The 20129-nt window shown below is 51.6% G+C and overlaps 5 protein-coding genes and 1 non-coding gene across 6 annotated transcripts; 1 reads left to right on the top strand and 5 right to left on the bottom strand.

The window, feature by feature from the left end:
- Nucleotides 1-3: 3 nt before the first annotated feature.
- Nucleotides 4-1375, bottom strand: BX661DRAFT_185882 (uncharacterized protein). The gene has a single exon (XM_051536893.1). It carries the CDS (start codon nt 1299-1301, stop codon nt 63-65), a length of 1239 nt encoding a protein of 412 aa, XP_051390097.1. The 5' UTR covers nt 1302-1375; the 3' UTR covers nt 4-62.
- Nucleotides 1376-1438: 63 nt separating this feature from the next.
- BX661DRAFT_t90 lies at nt 1439-1511 on the bottom strand. The gene has a single exon. It is a non-coding gene; the product is annotated as a tRNA-Arg (tRNA).
- Nucleotides 1512-6973: 5462 nt separating this feature from the next.
- Nucleotides 6974-8929, bottom strand: BX661DRAFT_215488 (phosphatase 2C-like domain-containing protein; the record flags this gene model as incomplete). The annotated part of the gene is made up of 4 exons (XM_051538756.1): nt 8439-8929; nt 7904-8009; nt 7608-7875; nt 6974-7534 (listed from the first exon to the last, which is right to left on the bottom strand). The coding sequence occupies exons 1-4, from the start codon at nt 8539-8541 to the stop codon at nt 6974-6976; spliced, it is 1038 nt and encodes a 345-aa protein (XP_051390096.1). The 5' UTR covers nt 8542-8929.
- Nucleotides 8930-9342: 413 nt separating this feature from the next.
- On the bottom strand, nt 9343-9764 carry BX661DRAFT_185873 (uncharacterized protein). Its single transcript, XM_051536892.1, has one exon. It carries the CDS (start codon nt 9711-9713, stop codon nt 9459-9461), a length of 255 nt encoding a protein of 84 aa, XP_051390095.1. The 5' UTR covers nt 9714-9764; the 3' UTR covers nt 9343-9458.
- A 1278-nt stretch (nt 9765-11042) lies between these two features.
- On the top strand, nt 11043-16040 carry BX661DRAFT_185870 (Sec63 Brl domain-containing protein). The gene has a single exon (XM_051536891.1). It carries the CDS (start codon nt 11211-11213, stop codon nt 15996-15998), a length of 4788 nt encoding a protein of 1595 aa, XP_051390094.1. The 5' UTR covers nt 11043-11210; the 3' UTR covers nt 15999-16040.
- A 1957-nt stretch (nt 16041-17997) lies between these two features.
- Nucleotides 17998-19080, bottom strand: BX661DRAFT_48199 (uncharacterized protein). Its single transcript, XM_051539192.1, has one exon. The coding sequence runs from the start codon at nt 18996-18998 to the stop codon at nt 18264-18266; it is 735 nt and encodes a 244-aa protein (XP_051390093.1). The 5' UTR covers nt 18999-19080; the 3' UTR covers nt 17998-18263.
- Nucleotides 19081-20129: the final 1049 nt, after the last annotated feature.

Genomic DNA, 20129 nt, shown 5'->3' with positions numbered 1-20129 from the left:
AAATACACATCAACTTCGATTTATTTCAAAACAAAAAATATAAAAATTAGACTAGAACAAAACTAACTAGCGGCCGCGGGTTGTTCCTGCTGCTCCAAATAGTTGTCATCATACCACTTGAGCAGCTCGTCCGCCTCGTCTCCAGACAAATCCTCGCTCAGGCACTCCTCGTCATCCGAGTATTCAAGGTCGCTGATATGTTCTGACTCGGCGCCGGCATTGTGCGCACTTGCATCCTTGCTGAAAACAGGCCGCTGTATGTAGTGTCTCATAAACAACTCTTCTTCCTCCTTCAGAGCCTTCAGATCATCTGCCTCCTTCTCCCTGTTGCGCGGCGTTGGGTGTGGCAGCTTGCACTTTTCATCCGGGCACTTGCCCTTCTCCACCCAGTCGGGGCACTCCCAGACATGGCGATGCAAGCACCTTCTTCCCTTTTTGCAATAACCCTTTTTGACAAACTCGCGGCAAATGGGCGCATTGAGGCTCAACTTGTTGTGTATAAACACGCAGTCGCTTTTGAGGCATTTATCGCGCTGGAAGTGGGAGCATATCGGTACTGTCTCGGGCGTCAGCTCGTGCGAGTAGGCACACTCTTCTGCCGAATGATTGCACTTACCGTACACAAACTTTGTGCACAGCCGCTGCCGGTGCTGCCTCATTTGGGGTGAGGGCACGGAGCGCTGCATTTTGAACGAGCGCAGGGCGCTCATGCGAATAAGACTCCCGCGCACTGTACGCACAAAGTTCTCACCCTCAATGCTGACAATCCGGTTACCCTTCAGACGTGGCTCAACCGACCCTGGCCCTGGTACTTCCGAAGCGCGCACTAGCTTGTTTCCGCGACCTTTGCGGATGTATGTTTCACCATCGATGTCCACTTTGCGCTGTCTGTTGCTATAGGCCGCTGACATTGCTCCATTATTGAGGCCGCCTATCACCAGAGGTCTATACTGCTGTGGCCTGTACTGTGGTGGCCTGTACTGGGGACGAGGGTGGGCTACTGCTCCTATTGTTGATCCGCCACCCACCCTAAAAAGTTTGTTGGCAGTAGTCACATACTTTACGCCATCCTGCGACAAGTTTTCAGTAGCTGCGGGTCCTGGGCTGTCCGGCTTCACAATTAGCTTCATATTGCGCGACGAGCGCACAGCTGGACGAATGGGGGTGTACCGGTACGAGGGCTGCCTAGTAGCGCTGTAGCGAGCCGGTCCGCTAAGCGCAGTTGATTGCATGTGCTTACGCTGGTTGATCGCAGACTCGAGCTGTGCGATTTGTCGCTTCAATTCGTCATTTCCCGACATCCTACAAATAATATACAAATAAAAAATTGTTTGTAAAGAGAAACATAAAACTTTTTTGCTCAAGGAAAAAAAAGAAGTTTGCGGAATATCTTTTACCCTCGACTAGAAAAACATTAATAAAAATACAAAAATATATACGATCGCGCCAGGGCTCGAACCTGGAATCTCTTGATCCGTAGTCAAGCGCCTTATCCATTGGGCCACGCAACCATCTTAATAATTTGTTGGTCTATTACCAATTGTTGAATTACTACTTTATATATATAATATTGACCACTTTATGTATACATTTTGAAATTGTATTTTTTTATTTTTTACCTACTCAAACAGTCACAAAACCGCCATTTCTGGACCAATCAATTTCCTTTAAATTCCAATTAACATGCATATATTCAATTTCATTGTAATTTGTTGACTATTTACTAAAGCATGCTTAGTTTCGTCGTCTCTTTTTCTCAAGTTGGAGCTACTCAAACCCACTTTCAACGATGTATCGCCAAAACGAGAAAGTTCTTTGTATATGCGCGCTTTAAGTAGAAATAATTATTTCATTCTACAATTGTAAATAAAAGGTGGCATTTCGTCTTTGTCCATGAACTGCATTATAGTTTCAATTATTGTCGGATATGACTTTATAGGAGGCTGTTCTTAATAGCTTCCATCCGTTCAGTTTTATTTTTATTTTTAGTACTGTCTTGTTTTATTTTATTTTGACATACTTTTAAAAAGCTTCTTATTTTACAACCATGGTCTCTAAATTTAAATTTTTCTTTGATGCCAAACATCTCACAGTAAAGGAAAACCATGTGCCCGACCACACAAAGCACACGTACAGAATACTCGCTGAGTCCAAGCGCGACTTTACACATGCCGAACTTATTTCGGAACTTAGAGAGCATATGCTCAGCAAGTATAAAAATTTTGAAAAAGTTAATGAAGCCGGGGTTTTGCCCATTTGGACAGCACATCGTTCTAGTAAATACAATATTGATAGGGAGTTGGAACGCAAAAAAAATATATTGACTGGGCCAAATAGAATTAATTTAGATGAAATGTACTTCCGAGGTTGCGATTATACTATAATTCTTGTAATAAGCCACATCTTTAAAATGACATTACCATTTGACGCACGAACCGATGGATGGACCGACCCACGGAGAAACTCTCGGATTTTCATATCGGCCAGCACATCAACCAATAGATCAACCAATACATTGACCAATACATCAACCGGCACATTGTCTAAAAAATCGACTGTCACATGGGTTCACACATTTTACAAGCTGACTTGTTATGTTGGTTAATGGAAAGCGTGCATGCAGTCATTCAATTTATTTATTTGTCCGCCCTTTTTATGTAAAAGTCTTTTATTGCAAATCCAAGCAATTTTCATGCGAGCTTTCTTGTACATCCAACATAGCTGTCACTACTCAACATACTCCCATTTTTTGCTTTTCTTTTCTGCTCTATTGTTTGCTTTAATAATTAAAACTTTATATTATTTAATTCAACATACTTTCAACGCTCATAGGTTTGGATAATGGACCTTAAAAACTCAAAGAGCTACATAGATACGCCTGTCAAAGATTTAATATATGTAGTCGCACATAGTCGCAGAAACAAACAGACTGAATATTGTTTGATAGTGACTAACACGACAAACACTTTGGAGGGAATCAAAAATTACTTTAAAAAGTTTACAATAAAAAAGGTCATGAAGTAACTGTAGAAATGAATGGCACAAATAAAGACAGCACCAACAAATACTTTGCAACGGTGAAGGTTCATGATATGACGAAACCATACATATCATTCAAGCTTATAACTAGCATATTTAAAGGATAAGCCCCATGCTGTTTATCAACATCAGTTGCATGCTAAAGTTTTAAAAAAAAACTGTTTTACTCCCGAGTACTCATATCAATCTCCACTTGCATCAATTTGGCCCATAAATTTCCCGGTTCTGAAGCGTGTTTTGAACCCCAAGTTGCGCGCAAATTTTCCTGTCAACCCTTTGTTAGTAAAATTTCAATAAAGGGAAAATTTACCTCTTTACTCATTTCTTTTCTTTATACAAAAAATACAGCTTTAACAAAGAAAAATTAAAAAGAAAAGTATAGAAGCATATTGCACTGTACTTTCCTGCATTTTCCCTTACAAGACATAAAAAAGTGCAATGAGGGAGAGTGTGACAAATTATCGATTAATAATAAAAAATATTGAGAAAACTTTAGAGTGCTGCGTCTTGGTACGCCAACTTCATTTTAGTAAGCAACTGCTTCACTCGTTGCTCCTTGTTATGTATCCGCCATGTGCGGGCAAACTTGGCCGCCAGCTTAGCCACGTCGTCCCTTTCATGCACATGGATAGGCGCATAGCGGTTTTCATCGTAAGGGATGCTGGCCGAGAAGATGTGGCGACCGCGGTCCTCGTCGTAGACCTCAGCCTGGCGGCGCAAATACGTGGAAGGAACAGGTCCCTGGGCCTTGGCGCGCCCCTCATTGGAGCTCGACCTCGAGCTCGGACGGGTCAAGGGCACAGCCGGTTTGGTCGGGGTTGCAGGTCGCAAGTCACTGGCTGTTGGCCGGATTGGCACAGATGGGGTGCAGACGTCAGTGGATGAGCGTGCGTTGGAAGAAACCACCCCCTTGATGCGAATACCCAGAGGATCTGTATTGGCGGGTAACGGACGCGGCTGAGTCGATGTCGCAGGCGGGACGGTTCGAGTAGTACGCTCTGAAATGGGGATGCTCGGCCGCCTGGTGCGCGGAGCAACCACCTGGTCCAGAACCAAAGAGGACATGCCATTGCTTGCCCATGACGGATTTTCTGACGTCTTCTTTGCTGAGCCACGGATAGAGATACTCTGTTCATTGGCGGCCGCCGGGCTGCTTCCCCCTTTTGGGCCAGCCTGCGCAGTATGGCTTTCAAAAGTATCAGGGTGTTCCGTGTCGTCATCGCTGGTATCGTTGTCGTCGTCGAGCTGGACCATAGCACGGCTGCGCTGCTTTGGAGAGACATCGCTGGCAGCCGCGGGCGTGAATACCGGCGGCAGGGGCGTTGTAATTTCTGATGCTATTCCAGATAAAGTCGGCTTGTCCTGCGAGACACTCGTGCGCTGCATGTTTTTGAGCAGATCATCGGTGATCCGATCAAATGGAATCTCCAGCCCTCCGTTGGCCACAAAATTCTCCCACTCGGCCTCGGGAGTAGTATCATTGTCTTCGTCTGCTTCTTTGCTATCAGGTTTGGGCTGATCCTGCTCCTGCTCCTGCTGCTTCTTGTGTTGCCCCTGCTGATTATCCTGCTGCTCCTCGTACTGCTCCTGCTGATTATCCTGCTCCTGCTTGTGCTGCTGGGGAGCAGCGCCGGTGGACGCAGAGATCGGGTGGATGGTCGGAGAAGTAGCCGATACCGCAAAGTTGATGATCGAGTTGTTGTCTACTGAGCTCCGGCGTCTATGTGGTGCGCGGTACGGGACTTTTACCGCATTGCCATCCTCAGGCGAGCGTGGAGAAACAGAGCGCACAGGCAGGCCAGCTGACAGGCCCAAAGCCGGCAGCAGCAGCTGCTGCTGCGCCTTACCAAACCGCATAACCTCCGAGCCACCGCGGTCCTCAAAGCTATGGTCTGGACCCAAGCGGCGCGGAGTCTCATACGATGCAGCCATATACCCGCGTGACGATGCATTGCTCTCTCGCCGATTTATCGTCACATGTGAAATGCCCTCCTTCCCAATATGCTCAATGTCCACAGGAGAAATGGAAGAGTCCTGGCTATTGGAGTTGCGGCGCTCGCGCATCCGTCCCATACTTCCGGACTGGTAAGAGTGAGACTGGGTGCTAGAGTCGAACTTGTCGTGCTCCCAGCGGTCAGCCTTGTCGGCACGCGAGCGGTTGTTCGAGGAGGAGCCGCGCCAGGCGCGCGACCGGTCGATGCTGCCGGAGCGCTCCATGCTTAGACTACGATCCCGCGGCCCGCGGTGCTGCCTCGAGTCGTTGCCCATCGGCATGCCGTTCGGTGGGTGCGAGTAATTCTGCTGCGCCGGTGGAGGCGGCGCGTATCCCGAGCGACTGGTTGACCTTCCGCCTTGGTTCCTAGCGCCCTGTTTCCACTCCCAGTGTTGCTACTGCCGCTGCCCCCACCGCGGCCCCCACGCCCGCTGGAGGCATTGGGGTTAGTAGTGTTATTGTTGTATCCGTTGTTCATCTCGGGTTGGTTTCTCAATGGCCGCGTGTCTTGCCGCGACTGTCTGCCACTGTTCTGCTGGAACCGGCCCCGCGGCTCTCTGTTTTCCCGCGCACCCCTGTTACCAGAGCCAGAGCCATAGCCGTTGATATTTCTCGACTGGCCGCGTGAAGTACCTGCCGCAGGGTTCTCGGTGTGCTTGCTTGCATTACTGTCAGCACTGGCAAATGTGTTGGTGTTGAGAACCTGCGTCATGTCGACCTCCTCGGCCCAATCGATTGTTGCATCGGTTCCGAAAATGCTGTCATCCAGCTCGTCGACACTAAATGTGTCCATTTTTAAAGGAAATTGATATTAAATGTAACTGTAAATAAAAGCCACGCAAAATAAAAAATAAAAATAAAAAGTGGAAAAATAAAGAGCTAACGAAAAAACAAATCCACAAAGAAAAACAAACCTGCTGCAAAGGAAAAAATTTAGACATGACTGATGGAAACACAAAACCAAATTTTATCGCACCATTATTCATTTGTAAACAGAGCTAAATTATGCTGGCTTTCACCCCTCGTTTTTTTACTAACAGCCGGGAAAAAAGCGAGGGTTCCAACTCTGAAGTAGAGGACCCTTGTATTTATTTTATGATTTTTGAAAGATAAAGTTAGAAATAGCAGTGAAAATAGAAAACGTGCGCCATCATTTGTCTGATATTCAGTGCTCCTTTAAGCAGAGAAAGACAAAGACAGGCAAATATGAAAACGAAAATGAAAACAATAAAAATAAGTACAGCAACTACGCGGGTCGTGGGTCGCTTGTATCTGCTCGAGTAGACAATTTTTGTTAGAAACAAAAAAATAGATTCATTCCATAAAAGGCAAGTTGCGATTTCGTCACACAGTCCAACAAACATTAAGAAAATTAAGTGGGTTTTTTAATCGGGTTGTTCGCTGTGCGCAGTTCCAGGCCTCGCATAAATAGAGCCCTCAGAGTGTGCTTGTCGATCGAACCCTGGCGCGCGCGCGTGCGCGCCATTTTGCTTCATTATTGACGAATTTTTTGAGTGTATGAGTAATTTAGCACTGCAGAGACTTTCAGGCTGGAAAAGGGTGTTTTAGCGTGGACCCTGGTGGTGATTTGAAATGGATATGTGCACAAAAAATAAATAGTTAAATCAATGCACAATTTTGTTTTGCGTTCAGCTCTCACACACACATACATATGAGCAGAAAAAGATTCAGCATGTGTTTCTTGTTCTTTATTTTTTTGTGTGGGTGCTTGTTGATACTATTGCAGCGAGCGTTTCAAACTTGATAATTGTAAATAAAGGAAATAAAAAACTGTAAGAAAAAGAGTTTTGAAAAATGTGTGAAAAAATGGAGAGGTCAAAAAAAGATAGAAAAAGAAGAGAAAAAAGAGGTTGGAAAAAAACAAAACAAAAACAATGTTTAATTTTGATACAGTGCACTTTTTAGGGGAGGGGGTTCGCTCTAATTGTCCTCGGACTTCTTAGCAACAGCAGCAGCGGCGGCAGCGGCAACATTGCCTTCCAGGGCATCAGCGCGGATATCGACGCCGGCAGCCTCCTCCTCGTCACTCTGCAGGGCCTGCTTGATAATAGCGCTCGTCGTGCCATCGGCATCAATATCAAGGTCTGAGACCTCAAAGTTGCGCTCATAGTCTTTCTTGAGTGTCGGTGACGACTTCATGTTGGTCTCCTCGGCGACATTCTTGACATGTGCGTACCACTCCTCCTCAGTCTTGCCGTTAAGGATGGCAACGATGACTACGGTCATGTTGTCGCAGCCAACACCGCCGAGCTCGCTCTCCGAAGCCAGACACCGGTCCATCATGTCCTCGCAGATCTGGTCAAGCTTCTTGCCCTCAACCACCTTGGCATGGACAAACTGGGCAACCTGCTGGTTAGTCATGCAGTCCCAGATGCCGTCGCAGGCAACAACAATGAACTCATCGTCGGCAGTGATGGTGTGCTTGATGACGTCGGGGTGGGCGGTGACTACCTGCTTCTCAGCAGGCAGCGACGAGTTGTTCTTGAACTCAAATCGCCGATCGCCCGTGAAAGCGCAAGGTTTCCGTTGACGCGGCCAAACTCGACGAATCCACCGCCCGATGTGATGCGGTTGAACTCAATTTCGTCCGTGGGCTTGTGGTCGTGGACAGGGCAATGGCCCGACCCTTGGAGCTGATTATGCACCGTGAGTCGCCAGCGTTGCCGCAGTAGGCGGTTCCGTCCTTGGTCAGGAGGACGCCGACAGCCGTGCACCCGGATGAGTCGTTGGTCATCTCGGGCTTTTCCCGCAGGTGGGCGTCGGCTGAGAGGAATCCGCTCTTGATTGCATCCTCGTAGTAGCCGCTGGAGTAGGCCTTCTCCCTAATAATAAAGTCATGCAGCTGGGCACCCGAGAATTGGCCGCCGTCTGGCCACCGTGGCCGTCGTAGACAGCAAAAAGGCCGACTCGCCGTTAGGGCCCAGCTTGAGCAGAGTGGTGTGAGCGTCCTCCATAGCTACATAGTAACAAATAAAAAGTTTCGAGGAGTGGGGGTGACGACGGATAGGGGTAAGCAGGCGTAGTTTTTTCTTTAGTATCGAGCGATGATTAATTTTTAGGGCCACGAGGGGTGTGTATGAAGCTAGCAATTGCATTCGTTTTCAATGAGGTTATTTATTTTTTTCGTTTGGTTCGCAAGATTGTGCACAATCTGCGCGGCAACAAAAAAATAAAAGAGAGAATTCCAAACTTCACAATGCTTGTGCTGTGTCCTTGGAAACAAATCCACTCACACTCATCCCAAAAGGGGGGGGGGCTGGGATAGGGCAGGTTCATATACTGCAGGCACAAGATAATTTGAAAACAAGCATAATTAAAAAAATGACAGTATAAAATAAGAGCGAGATGCTGTTGGAATTCAAAGAGAAAAATCCAAGATGCTTACAGATTCGCCAGCCTTGCATGGCCGAGGCACCGTAGAGGTACCGCTCGTCGCCACCGGTGGTGGAATGCTTGTCAATAACTGGCTCCGAAAGTGTCTGGCCCATTGTACAAAATGTAAAAAAATGAATTAAGAAAAATGAAAGGAGGGTGTATTTTTTGAGAGCTTATTTTTCTGTTTAGTACAAAAAAAGATGTTTAGTAAATATAAAAAATTAAGCAAGAAAGAATCAAAAAAGACAGCAATAACTTTATTAGGAATTTAAAAAGTAGAAACAAAAGACAAAAAAAGAAAGAAAAAACTGAATTGCAATTGTTAACAACCAAAAAAATAATAACAGCTACGAATTGTCTTATTTTTGAAAATTTAAGAAAAAAGTCGCGAAAATCGACGATATGTTAAGCATGTGGGCTGCTGACGCATCGGGGCGTAGAAAAAGGGAAAGGAATTTCAAGAATAGGGGAATGGGTGGGGGGTGCAGGACTGGCAGAAAAAAAAAGGTGAAATTTTGGCAGTTCCACTTTTCAGTCTTCTGAGAACAATTTTTTTCTTTTCGCGTTGTTTTTTGTTCATTCATTTGTTTGTTCAGTCACAAGCAAAATAATGCAGACTTTGACAGCTTTTTGGAACATCTTTTGTCTCTCCGCCAGCTCTTCAAACGAAGTTGTTTGTTCTTATAAACCTGACAAATAAAAAATCTAAACCTGTTGACTGAGCGCTCCTTCGGATTGGGGGGTGAGTGGAGGAAATGGGTCTTGAAAAACAAAAGACGGCTCGGCTCAGAAGGCAAATATCTCCCCTCTCATTTTATATTTACGGTGACCGCAGTTTTTGGCCAGGTTCACAAAACCGCATATATCAATCAATGTAAAAGACTGCAGAATCGAAATGCAATGCAATGATATTTTATTTTTTATTAGTTCTTTTCCATTTGAATTTATCCATAATTGCATTATAAAAATTACAAATTAAAATGACGGCAAGCGAAAACCAACACAAAGTTGGGTTCGGCGACCTTTTGCGTCAGCGAGACGCACGGCGTGAGGCGCTGCTCAGCCGAAGGGCAAACCAGCTCAACCAGAGAAAGAGCGAATCTATAGAAAAGGAAACAACAGAAGATGACACTATACTGCAGGACGATATCAGCGACCGCAAAGGCAAGGGCAAAGGCAAGGACAAGGGCAAAGGTGACAGCGCCGCGGTATCAGGCAAAGCCGCTGCTGCCAACGTCACCGACATCATCCAGCAGCAGCAGCAGCAGCAGGAAAAGGTAGACATGAGTGGGGCCTGGAGCGAGCTTCAACAAAGCATCTCAAGCGAACTCATCCTTCGCCAAGTCCTCCTTAGCCTACCAGGCTCACATGTAACAATTGGAAAACCTTGGGCGGCGCACACGGCGCTGATACCCGAGATCCTCCTGTGCACGGACCTCAGCGAGTACGTCGCACAGCTGGAGCATGCAAACGAGCAAGCAACGCTCAAGGAAAGCGCAGGCGAGCCACCACAGTACAACCGCGCATGGCTGCTCTCCCTCTGCCAGCAGACAGCCATTAAGAACAGCAGCGCAGGGGAGGAGGAGACCGAGGCCTTGTGCACTGGGATATTCACGATCCTGCGGTCCCCAGCGCCGACAACGACATCCAGGGCGAGCTTCTGGAGCTCGTCGGCTACGACCACATGGATTTCCTCGCGGCATTGATCTCGAATCGCACGGCGATTGTCGACGCGATCATGCGTGAATCCGACTACCTGCGCGTGGCGGCATCCATGCAGCTCACCCACCAGCTGCCGAGCGTCCAGGCGTCGATAACCACAGAGAAGGACCTGGTGATCCAAAAGCAGATCCTCAAGGTGCAGCGCCGCCGCGCAAAGTCCATCGAGGCTTCTGGAGACGACGAGGCGGCGCTAATCCTGGGATTCGGCTCGGACCTGCGACGCGCGCGCGAGCGGCAGCTGACGCAGCGACCGGCCGAGACGCTGCGGCCCGAGAGGCGCGGGCCAGACCAGCTGCCGCACGTCTACACGACGGGCAAAGCCGGAAACAGTAGTGGTAACATGCTGTCAATGTTCGGGACAAAGTACACGTTGCCGGCGGGCACGGTGCGCGAGGAGTTCGCCGACCATGAGGAGATTACGATCCCAGTATCGCGCACGGCGCCTCGGCGCGACCACGAGGACCCGGTGCTGCTGGCGGACATGGACCCGTTGTGCCGGTACACGTTCCGCAAGTACACATCGCTCAACCGCATCCAGTCGATCATCTACCCGACGGCGTACGGTTCGGGCGAGAACATCCTGCTGTCAGCGCCGACGGGCGCGGGCAAAACCGACGTGGCGCTGCTGACGATCCTGCGCACGATCTCGCAGTTCTGCTCGCCAGCGCCCGGCGACCTAGTGTGGGCGGACGACGGACGCAAGCCAGAGTTTTCGGTGCAGAAGGACGAGTTTAAGATTGTCTATGTGGCGCCGATGAAGGCGCTGGCGGCCGAGGTGACGGAGAAGTACCAGAGCCGGCTGCGGTGGCTCGGCATCCAGTGCCGCGAGCTGACAGGCGACATGCAGCTGACCAAGGCCGAGGTGGCGGCAACGCAGATCATCGTGACGACGCCCGAGAAGTGGGACGTGGTGACGCGCAAGGGCAGCGGCGACACCGATCTGGTCGACCGGGTCAAGCTGCTCATTGTTGACGAAATCCACCTGCTCAACGAGGACCGCGGCAGCGTCATCGAGACGCTGATCGCGCGCACGCAGCGGCAGGTCGAGGCGCGGCAGTCGATGATCCGCCTGGTGGGGCTGAGCGCCACACTGCCGAACTACGTTGACGTCTCGAACTTTCTCGGCGTCAATCCGCACCGCGGCCTGTTCTACTTTGACTCGGGGTTCCGGCCGGTGCCGCTGGAGCAGCACTTTGTCGGCGTGCACGGAAAGGCTGGGTCGCAGGCCACAGCACGGCTGCTGAACCGCACGTGCTACGAGCGCGTGCGCAAACTGGTGGCTGACGGCCACCAGGTGATGGTGTTTGTGCATGCACGCAAGGACACGGTCAAGACGGCGCAGGCGCTGATCGAGCTGGCGCAGGCCGACGGGGTGATGGACGAGTTTGCGGCGCCGCCGCCGCCGCCGCCGAGCAGCGGTGGCGGTTCTGGAATTGCGCGGCTGGCAAAGTCGCCGAACCGCGAGCTGCGCGAGCTGGTGCCGTCAGGGTTCGGCATCCACCACGCTGGAATGCTGCGCGGCGACCGTACGCTGGTCGAGGAGCTGTTCACGCAGGGCACGGTGCGCGTGCTGTGCTGCACATCGACGCTGGCGTGGGGCGTCAACCTGCCGGCGTATGCGGTGGTGATCAAGGGCACGCAGGTATACAACGCGCAGAAGGGTGCGTTCACCGACCTGTCGATCCTCGACGTGCTGCAGATCTTTGGGCGCGCCGGGCGGCCGCAGTACGAGTCGCACGGCGTTGGGTTCATTCTGACGACGCACGACCGGCTCGCGCACTACGTGTCGGCGATCACCATGCAGCACCCGATCGAGTCGCGGTTCGCAGCCAACATGGTCGACAACCTCAACGCCGAGGTGGCGCTGGGCACGGTGACCAGCATTGCCGAGGGTGTTGCGTGGCTCGGGTACACGTACATGCTGATCCGCATGCGCAAGAACCCGCTGGCGTACGGGCTGTCGGGCGACGAGCTAGCCGATGACCCGCAGCTGGGCGCACGGCGCAGCGAGCTGATCGTCGAGGCGGCGCGCGCGCTCAGCCAGCTGCAGATGATTGTGTTCGACTCGGCCACCGGGTTCATGGCGCCCAAGGACCTGGGGCGCATCGCGTCGGCATACTACCTGCGGCACCAGAGCGTCGCGGTGTTCAACTCTGCGATGCGCGCGCGCATGACCGAGGCCGACGCCATTGCGCTGCTGAGCCGCAGCACCGAGTTCGACCAGATCCGCGTGCGCGCGGCCGAGGAGAAGGAGCTCAAGCAGCTGCTCGGCTCGGCCTGCTGCTGCGACGTCAAGGGCGGGCTTGACAGTCCCGCAGCCAAGACAAACGTGCTGCTGCAGGCCGGCATCTCGCGCGCGCGCATCGAGGACTTTTCGCTGGTGTCAGACGCGGCGTACGTGGCGCAGAACGGCGCGCGCATAGTGCGTGCGCTGTTCGAGATTGCGCTCAGCCGCCGGTGGGGCCCGGCCGCGGCCGTCGCGCTGTCGCTCAGCAAGGCCATCGAGAAGCGCATGTGGCCGTTCGAGCACCCGCTCAAGCAGCTGGGCGTGGCGCACGAGGTGATGCGGCGGCTGGAGGGCGGGAGCGTCGACCTCGAGCGCATGCGCGACCTGGACGCGGCCGAGCTCGGCGCAATGACGAACAACCACCGCTACGGCGCCACGCTGGCTGCGCTGGTGCGCCAGGTGCCGCGGCTGGAGCTGTCGGCGTCGGTGGCGCCCATCACGCGCACGGTGCTGCAGGTGACGCTGACGGCCACGGCAGCGTTCGAGTGGAGCGACCGCGCGCACGGGATGGCCGAGGCGTTCTGGGTGTGGGTCGAGGACGCCGACAACACCGAGATCTACCACGCCGAGAGCGTCGTGGTGCGGCGGCGCTCGCTCCGCACGCCCGCAGTGTCCGTGTTCACGATCCCCGTGCACGAGCCGCTGCCGCCGCAGCTCTTCGTGCGCGCCGTGTCCGACCGCTGGCTGGGCGCCGAGACCGTGGCGGCCGTGTCGCTGCGGCACGTGCAGCTGCCCGAGCTCTGCGACGCGCACACGGACCTGCTGGACCTGCAGCCGCTGCCGGTGTCGGCGCTGCAGGACGCGGCGCTCGAGGCCATCTGCCGCGCGCGGTTTGCGCACTTCAACCCGGTGCAGACGCAGATCTTCCACACGCTGTACCGCCAGCCGCTCAACGCGCTGGTGGGCGCGCCCACCGGGTCCGGCAAGACCGTGGCGGCCGAGCTGGCGCTGTGGTGGGCGTTCCGCGAGCACCCGCGCCAGAAGGTCGTCTACATTGCGCCGCTCAAAGCGCTGGTCAAGGAGCGCGTGGCCGACTGGCGCGCGCGGCTGTGCGGGCCGCTGGGCCGGTCGCTGGTCGAGATGACCGGCGACGCCAGCCCCGACCCCGACGCCGTGCGGCGCGCCGACATCATCGTCACGACGCCCGAGAAGTGGGACGGCGTCAGCCGCGCGTGGCAGGCGCGCGACTACGTGACGCGCGTGGCGCTGGTGATTATCGACGAGATCCACCTGCTGGGCGGCGACCGCGGCCCGATCCTCGAGGTCATTGTGTCGCGCATGAACCACATTGCCGCGCAGACCGGCCGCAGCGTGCGCATCGTCGGGCTGTCGACGGCGCTGGCCAACGCGCGCGACCTGGCCGCGTGGCTGGGCATCACGCGCGCCGGGCTGTTCAACTTCCGCCACAGCGTGCGGCCGGTGCCGCTGGAAATGTACATCGACGGCTTTGCCGGCCGCCACTACTGCCCACGCATGGCCGCGATGAACCGCCCGGCGTACCGCGCCATCCGCACGCACTCGCCGCAAAAGCCTGTGCTGATCTTTGTGAGCTCGCGGCGCCAGACGCGGCTGACGGCGCAGGATCTGATTGCGTTCTGCGGCGTCGAGGACAACCCGCGCCACCTGCTGCACATGGCCGACGCCGAGGCTGACGCTGCGATGGCGCGCGCGCACGACGCGCACCTGCGGCTGGCGCTGGGCTTTGGCATCGGCATGCACCACGCGGGGCTGACCGAGGCCGACCGCGTGCTGTGCGAGGAGCTGTTCCTGGCGCGCAAGATCCAGGTGCTGATCGCCACGTCGACGCTGGCGTGGGGCGTTAACCTGCCGGCGCACCTGGTGATCCTCAAGGGCACCGAGTTTTACGACGCCAAGACCAAGGGCTACGTCGACCTGCCCATCACCGACGTGCTCCAGATGATCGGCCGCGCCGGCCGCCCGCAGTTCGACGACCGCGCTGTTGCGCGCATTTTCGTGTCCGACGGCAAGAAGGAGTTCTACAAGCGCTTTTTGCACGAGCCGTTCCCCGTCGAGTCGTCGCTGCACAAGCACCTGCATGAGCACATCAACGCCGAGGTCGCCACTGGAGCCATTGGCTCGGCGCAGGATGCCGTCGACTACCTGTCGTGGACGTACCTGTTCCGGCGCCTGCGCCAGAACCCGTCGTACTACGGCGTCGAGGACGCCTCGGAGGCTGCCGTCAACCGCTTTTTGTCGCAGATGATCATGCAGTGCTTCACCGACCTGCACCGCGCCCAGTGCATTACGCTGGAGCAGGACGGCGCGCGCGTAACTGTTGGTCCGACGCCGTTGGGCCGGATTGCGTCGCAGTACTACCTGTCGCACACCACCATGCTGACCTTTGCCACGCGGCTGCCGGCCATCGATCGCGCGCACCCGCTCGGCGGCCTTCTGCATTTGCTCAGCGACGCCGCGGAGTGGGCGGAGATTCCCGTGCGCCACAACGAGGACCTGCTGAACCGCGAGCTTGAGCGCTCCGTGCCCTATGCGCTCGGCAAGGCGCAGGTGGTGGATTACCTCAGTCCGCACGCTAAAACCTGCCTGCTTGTGCAGAAACACATGGTGCGCGGAGACCTGCCATGCAGCGATTATGCGACGGACACGCGCACGGTGCTGGACTCGTCCATTCGCATTCTGCAGGCGATGGTTGATGTTGCCGCTTATATGGGGCTGCTGGCCCCTGCGGTTGCTGCTATGGAGCTGATGCAGGCGATCAAGCAGGCGAGCATGCCTGGCGACTCGCCGCTATGCCAGATTTCCCCAGGGATGGATCTGGGCGAGATCAAGAGTTTGTTTGGCTTGGCTGGTGCGCGCCCGAGCGGGAGGGGGAAGGGGCGCGCGCAGCAACCGAGGTGCCTTGGCAGCCTCCTGGTTATGTCCGACGCCCAGCTGCGCGACTTTTTTGCCCCCCTGGCTGCGCGCCGTGGCCCGGCCGATGTCCAGGCGTGGTGTGAGGCTGTGCGTGCGCTGCCGCCTGTCGATGTGACGATTGCGCCAGGCACCGCCACGGCCACGGCCACCGCCGATGCTGATGCTGATGCCGCCAGGGAGGAGTCCAAAATGGACTCGTTCTGCGGTCTGCTGCCGATGACGCAGTACTCCATGGTGATTACGCTCACGTACACACGGCCCGAGAGTGGGTTTGGGAAGCCTGGGTTTATGTGCGAGCCTGGCCAGGCGTATACGCCGAGGTTTGGCAAGACCCAGTATGAGGGGTGGTGGGTGGTTCTAGCACAGGGCGAGGAGGAGCTTTTGGCGGTTAAGCGTGTGTCTATGCAGGGCAAGGTGGCTAATAATGCTAGGGTGAAGAATGCGCCGGAGGCGATGAAGACGCCAGAAACGAGATCTGTTAGATTGGCGTTTATTACGCCGCAGGCCATTGGAAAGTATAAACTGAGGCTGTTGCTCGTGAGTGATGCCTATTTGGGTTTGGACCAGGAGTTCGAAGTGGAGATTGAGGTTGTTGGCGCACAGGACCAGATGGTTGTGCCGACGGACCCGTCGTTCATCAGCAAGGAGAAGATGAAGGAGTACCAGTGAAAAAATAATTTAGTTTTAATTAGAATAAATTAAATATACTTTTGTCTATTCGCCTTATTCGCTGTCGTTGTCGCCGTCGCTGTCGCTGTCGTCAGAGTCGCCGCTGCCGTATGCCCCGAGCATTCCGGCCAGTGTTGTGGCGGCAGGCTTGCTTATTTCCGTCCCTGTCCCGACAAGTCACACTCGACCTCCTCCACCACCACACCAGCATCAACACAATTATCCCGCGGCCTGACGCGCTTGATGCCCAGCAGCGCCTTGGACAATCCCAGCGGGATCACCGGCGCCCTGCTCTCAGTAGGCGCCCGGACACTGGTCGCCACCCTTTTAATCGCGCGCTCCCTCTGCACCGCATCCTCCTCCCTGGCCCTCTTAATGCGCCTGCTGCGCCCGGTCTCCACTGGATCGCCGTCAGCATCGGGCACCGGCATCGGGGGCAAACGCCATTCTCGCCAGCCTCTCATCCTCCCTCTCTCCTCCTCCCTCCTCCTCTCCTCCTCCCTCTGGCCCTCTCTGCCACCGCCTCCATTGCTGCCTCTCCACCAACCCTCTCTCCCCTCGCATTCATAACTCTAATCTCATCCAATGCATCCATAACCTCCATCTCCCTTCGACTCTCCTCCGTGCGATTCTCCAACGCCTTCAACGGATCCCCCTCCTCCCCTTCCGTCTTCTTCCTCTCCTCCTCCTCGTTTATCTCTTTTTCCTCCCTCCAGGGCTCAAAATTCCTCTGTGCCCCACGCTCCACCTCATAGTTTAGGTTTTCGGGATCAGTTTTGAACGTTATTTCTGACGCACATTTTTGGCACCGAATGTAGAAACGGAATATTTGTATGGAGTGAATTTGGCATCTTCAATGGCTTCTTTGCGTGCGTTGAATTTCGTGCCTTTGCCGATCCATTGTCCGCAGGTGGAGCACCGCATGGAGAAGGGGGCCATGAGTCGGACTTTGGTTTGCTGCGATTTGGATTGTCGCAGCCGTGGATCTTGGAAGGATCAAAGTCTGGCGGAAAATATTTGTTAATAACTTTGCGTTCTGCCATTGTTTAACAATTAAATAAATGTATTGGTGAAATTATTATATAAATGTTTGTTGTTGGAGTTGAGCGGAGGGGTCTTTGCAAAAAGGACCCCCCATTGTTTATGGCCTTGGAATTTGTGTAATTGGTTCTTGTGGGAGCTAAGCACATGAGTGCTAAATATTTCATATTTAAATAATTATGTTGAAAAGACAAAATTTACACTAAAACTAGAAATAACAACACATTATGCTGCTTAATGTAAGCACCCTTTTAGTCCATGGCCATCCCTTGCTGTTGAACAAAAGTTTGCACGCATACTCTAGTATTTTTGCCGTCTCCCATCCTATGCCAATATTAACAATACCTATAAAAAAAACTGCTGGCATTATTCAATTCGGGTTGGCCAAATATTTACTATAAACCTTTTATATAGGTATCAAATTTTTTTTAAAAAATTAATTTTACATACATGACATGCTTTATTTTTTTAGCAGTGTAAGACTGATGTTTGAACTTTTTCCTTTGTGTTAATCATAATCAAGCACCCTGAATTCAAGCATATCCGTTGGTATACCAGAAAGCCCATAAATCTGTTCCAATAGCTCATCATCAAGAAAGTTTCCAAAGGCGCTTCGATCTTCGGGTTTCAGGTCGTATGAGTTTGCGACATTGGAACCACCGTTAAATTAGAAGACCATATCGCAATATCCTGTCGGTCTGGGCATGATATAAACAAATATAATATCAGATGGAAATTTAATACGCTCTAATGATAATTTAAATAAAAAACCTCCAAGGTAGAGGGTGCAGAATAGAATGTGGGATAAAGGAAAAAAAGCAAATATTGAGACGCCCGGAGCAAGCTCCCTTAATAAACTATTAGAAAAATAATGATGTATATTTTCCAACAAGCAACATTCGTGCAATAAGAAAGCCCATTTTCCCTTAAAATTTAATTTGTTTTATTATAAAAGATGCTGGTCTTTAATAAACAAAAAATAAATAAAATGAACTTGAAATAACGTAATTTATTTTTACGCACTGTGTCTTTGAACTCCATCCAAGCTGTAAATGCCAACATTTGTTTTTCATTTGCCAAAGGTTACAACAGCGCCGTGTAATTTCTTTCTAATGTTTTTGACTGACATTTAAAAAAAGAGGTCGCTCACCTGCATGCATATCAACCTACGCGTTTAAATGCATTGCTATAAAATAATAATTCGACAAGTACAACTATTTAAAGTCAACTAATTGACAATGTATCGTAAGCCACGTACTTGTCGTAAACCCCCATTTTCAACGATGAATTAGCAAAAGCCACCAGCTCGTCGGCAAACCGCCCTGTTTTCTCTCCTAGAACTACTTCCAATCCTGCTACATCGCCGGTGCCAACCATAGCGACTGCCATCTCTTCGAAAAACCCGACATGGTGTACGCCCAAAATAACACGCAAATCTCTCCGAATCCACTCTCTGCATCTCTCATTTTGAATCATTTTCTTCAACGACCCAAGATGAGACACCCGCATGCGCCTGTTGTTATTCACTCGACATAGATTGTGTCGATAAACAGACTCACGCTTTCGCATCCCCAATTCAATATCTGCTTGCTCTAACAAATGGCTGCGCCCATATTGAATATATCTAGCAGGCGTCGTGGGAGGTGTCTGTCGTTGTGTAAGAAGTGGTGTTCGCACGGGCTGGCTGGCTGTTAAAGTGTAGTGGATAGTGGCTGTTACGTGTGCATTACAAAGCGGACAGCGCTGACTGTGGTTTGCCCATTGCAAGAAGCAAGGCAAGCAGTATTGGTGGTAGCAGGGGTCGGTGTAGCATTTGTTGCTGACGGATTGCAAGCATATTGGACACAGATACTGCTGCTGCGGCATATCCAAGTCCACACTGCTTGCTGATTGAGTTTCAGAATCGGAATTGGAACTAGAATTAAAGTCGGAATTCGAATCGGGTTTTTTGTCACTCATAATTGAAAATAATATAATAACCGAAAATTAAAACGAAAATGAAAAGCTTTAATATATGAGTGGTGGATAATTTTTAAAATTTAAAATTTGGATATTGTATTTTTTATTGTATAATAATGGGTGGGTTTATTTACAATTAAAGCTTTTGTTTTCATTAATTTATTGCTACAAGCATACTTGTATGTTATTGATAAATTAAAACACGTGAAGTCTATTAAGGAGAACCGTACTCAAATGTTTCGATTTCCTTTGCACATATAGGTAACTCTTCGAAGCGCTTGTTGCGACCTTTAAACTCCTCCGTCGCTCATCTCCGACCATACGACGGCGTTCGTTCAGTCTAAAAGTGCATCAGCAGGAAGGGACGCACAATTCAGCTCAGGACAAAGCAGGGTCATCAGTATAATTCCCCGAAAATATCGTTAGTGAGGTGTCCCTTATCATTCGTGATATTCCAGGTCTTGGAAAATCTGCCAAGCGGGAAATAATCGTCGCAAATCTCGCCTGCTAGCCTGCGAAAGTCGGCTATTGAAAACTTCTCGGCTTCGTCAACCTCTTTTTATTCAAAATTCCCAGGCAAAAGTGGCATGTCTGAGGTAAAATCAAAGTCGCAAGAGAGTGTCTCAGGCATAGGGAAATGATTTAGCAAGTACACCAAATACCTGAAATAAAGCCTTTCGTTCGCAAATGACAGTGACTGAATGTTTCTGACCCACGATCCTGATTGAATTCTGGCAAAAAAAAGTAATACCCTTGTCAAGCATCATTCTAAACTCCAAACTATACAAAGCTGACAACGTCAAATCAATGATTTTGAGAGCAAAGTATTATAAATATAATGCTTGTTGCTGAGCTGAAGTGGCGGAGTCGAGGATATTGATGTGTGCCTAAAAGGTTATTATTTTCGAGGCTCCTTTTTATCTCCAAGTGAATAGACATGTGCAGATACTCGAGCGTGCCGCTATTGCCTCGGAGAAAAAGATCGTTAGAATCCAGAAAGTTATTAACCGTGTGAAGGAACTTGAGGTTTGGGAAAGCAGCTGCCGTGTCAAGTGCAGAAATCATAAGTTCTTCGCAATATTGCCCACAGCCAAAGTGCAATTTCTCGAGGACAGGGTATATAACGGGGCG

This window comes from Kickxella alabastrina (assembly GCF_025024165.1).
Source record: "Kickxella alabastrina strain RSA 675 chromosome Unknown BX661scaffold_19, whole genome shotgun sequence".
Classification (NCBI taxonomy): domain Eukaryota; kingdom Fungi; phylum Kickxellomycota; class Kickxellomycetes; order Kickxellales; family Kickxellaceae; genus Kickxella; species Kickxella alabastrina.
Note: the sequence above shows the minus strand (reverse complement) of the source record. Positions and strands in the feature narration are given on the sequence as shown.

Excerpts from the sequence above, each read along its gene's own strand:
- BX661DRAFT_185882 (XM_051536893.1), bottom strand. The coding sequence starts at position 1,301 with ATGTCGGGAAATGACGAATTGAAGCGACAAATCGCACAGCTCGAGTCT.
- BX661DRAFT_185870 (XM_051536891.1), top strand. The coding sequence starts at position 11,211 with ATGATCCGCCTGGTGGGGCTGAGCGCCACACTGCCGAACTACGTTGAC.
- BX661DRAFT_48199 (XM_051539192.1), bottom strand. The coding sequence starts at position 18,998 with ATGAGTGACAAAAAACCCGATTCGAATTCCGACTTTAATTCTAGTTCC.
- BX661DRAFT_185873 (XM_051536892.1), bottom strand. The coding sequence starts at position 9,713 with ATGTCTACCTTTTCCTGCTGCTGCTGCTGCTGCTGGATGATGTCGGTG.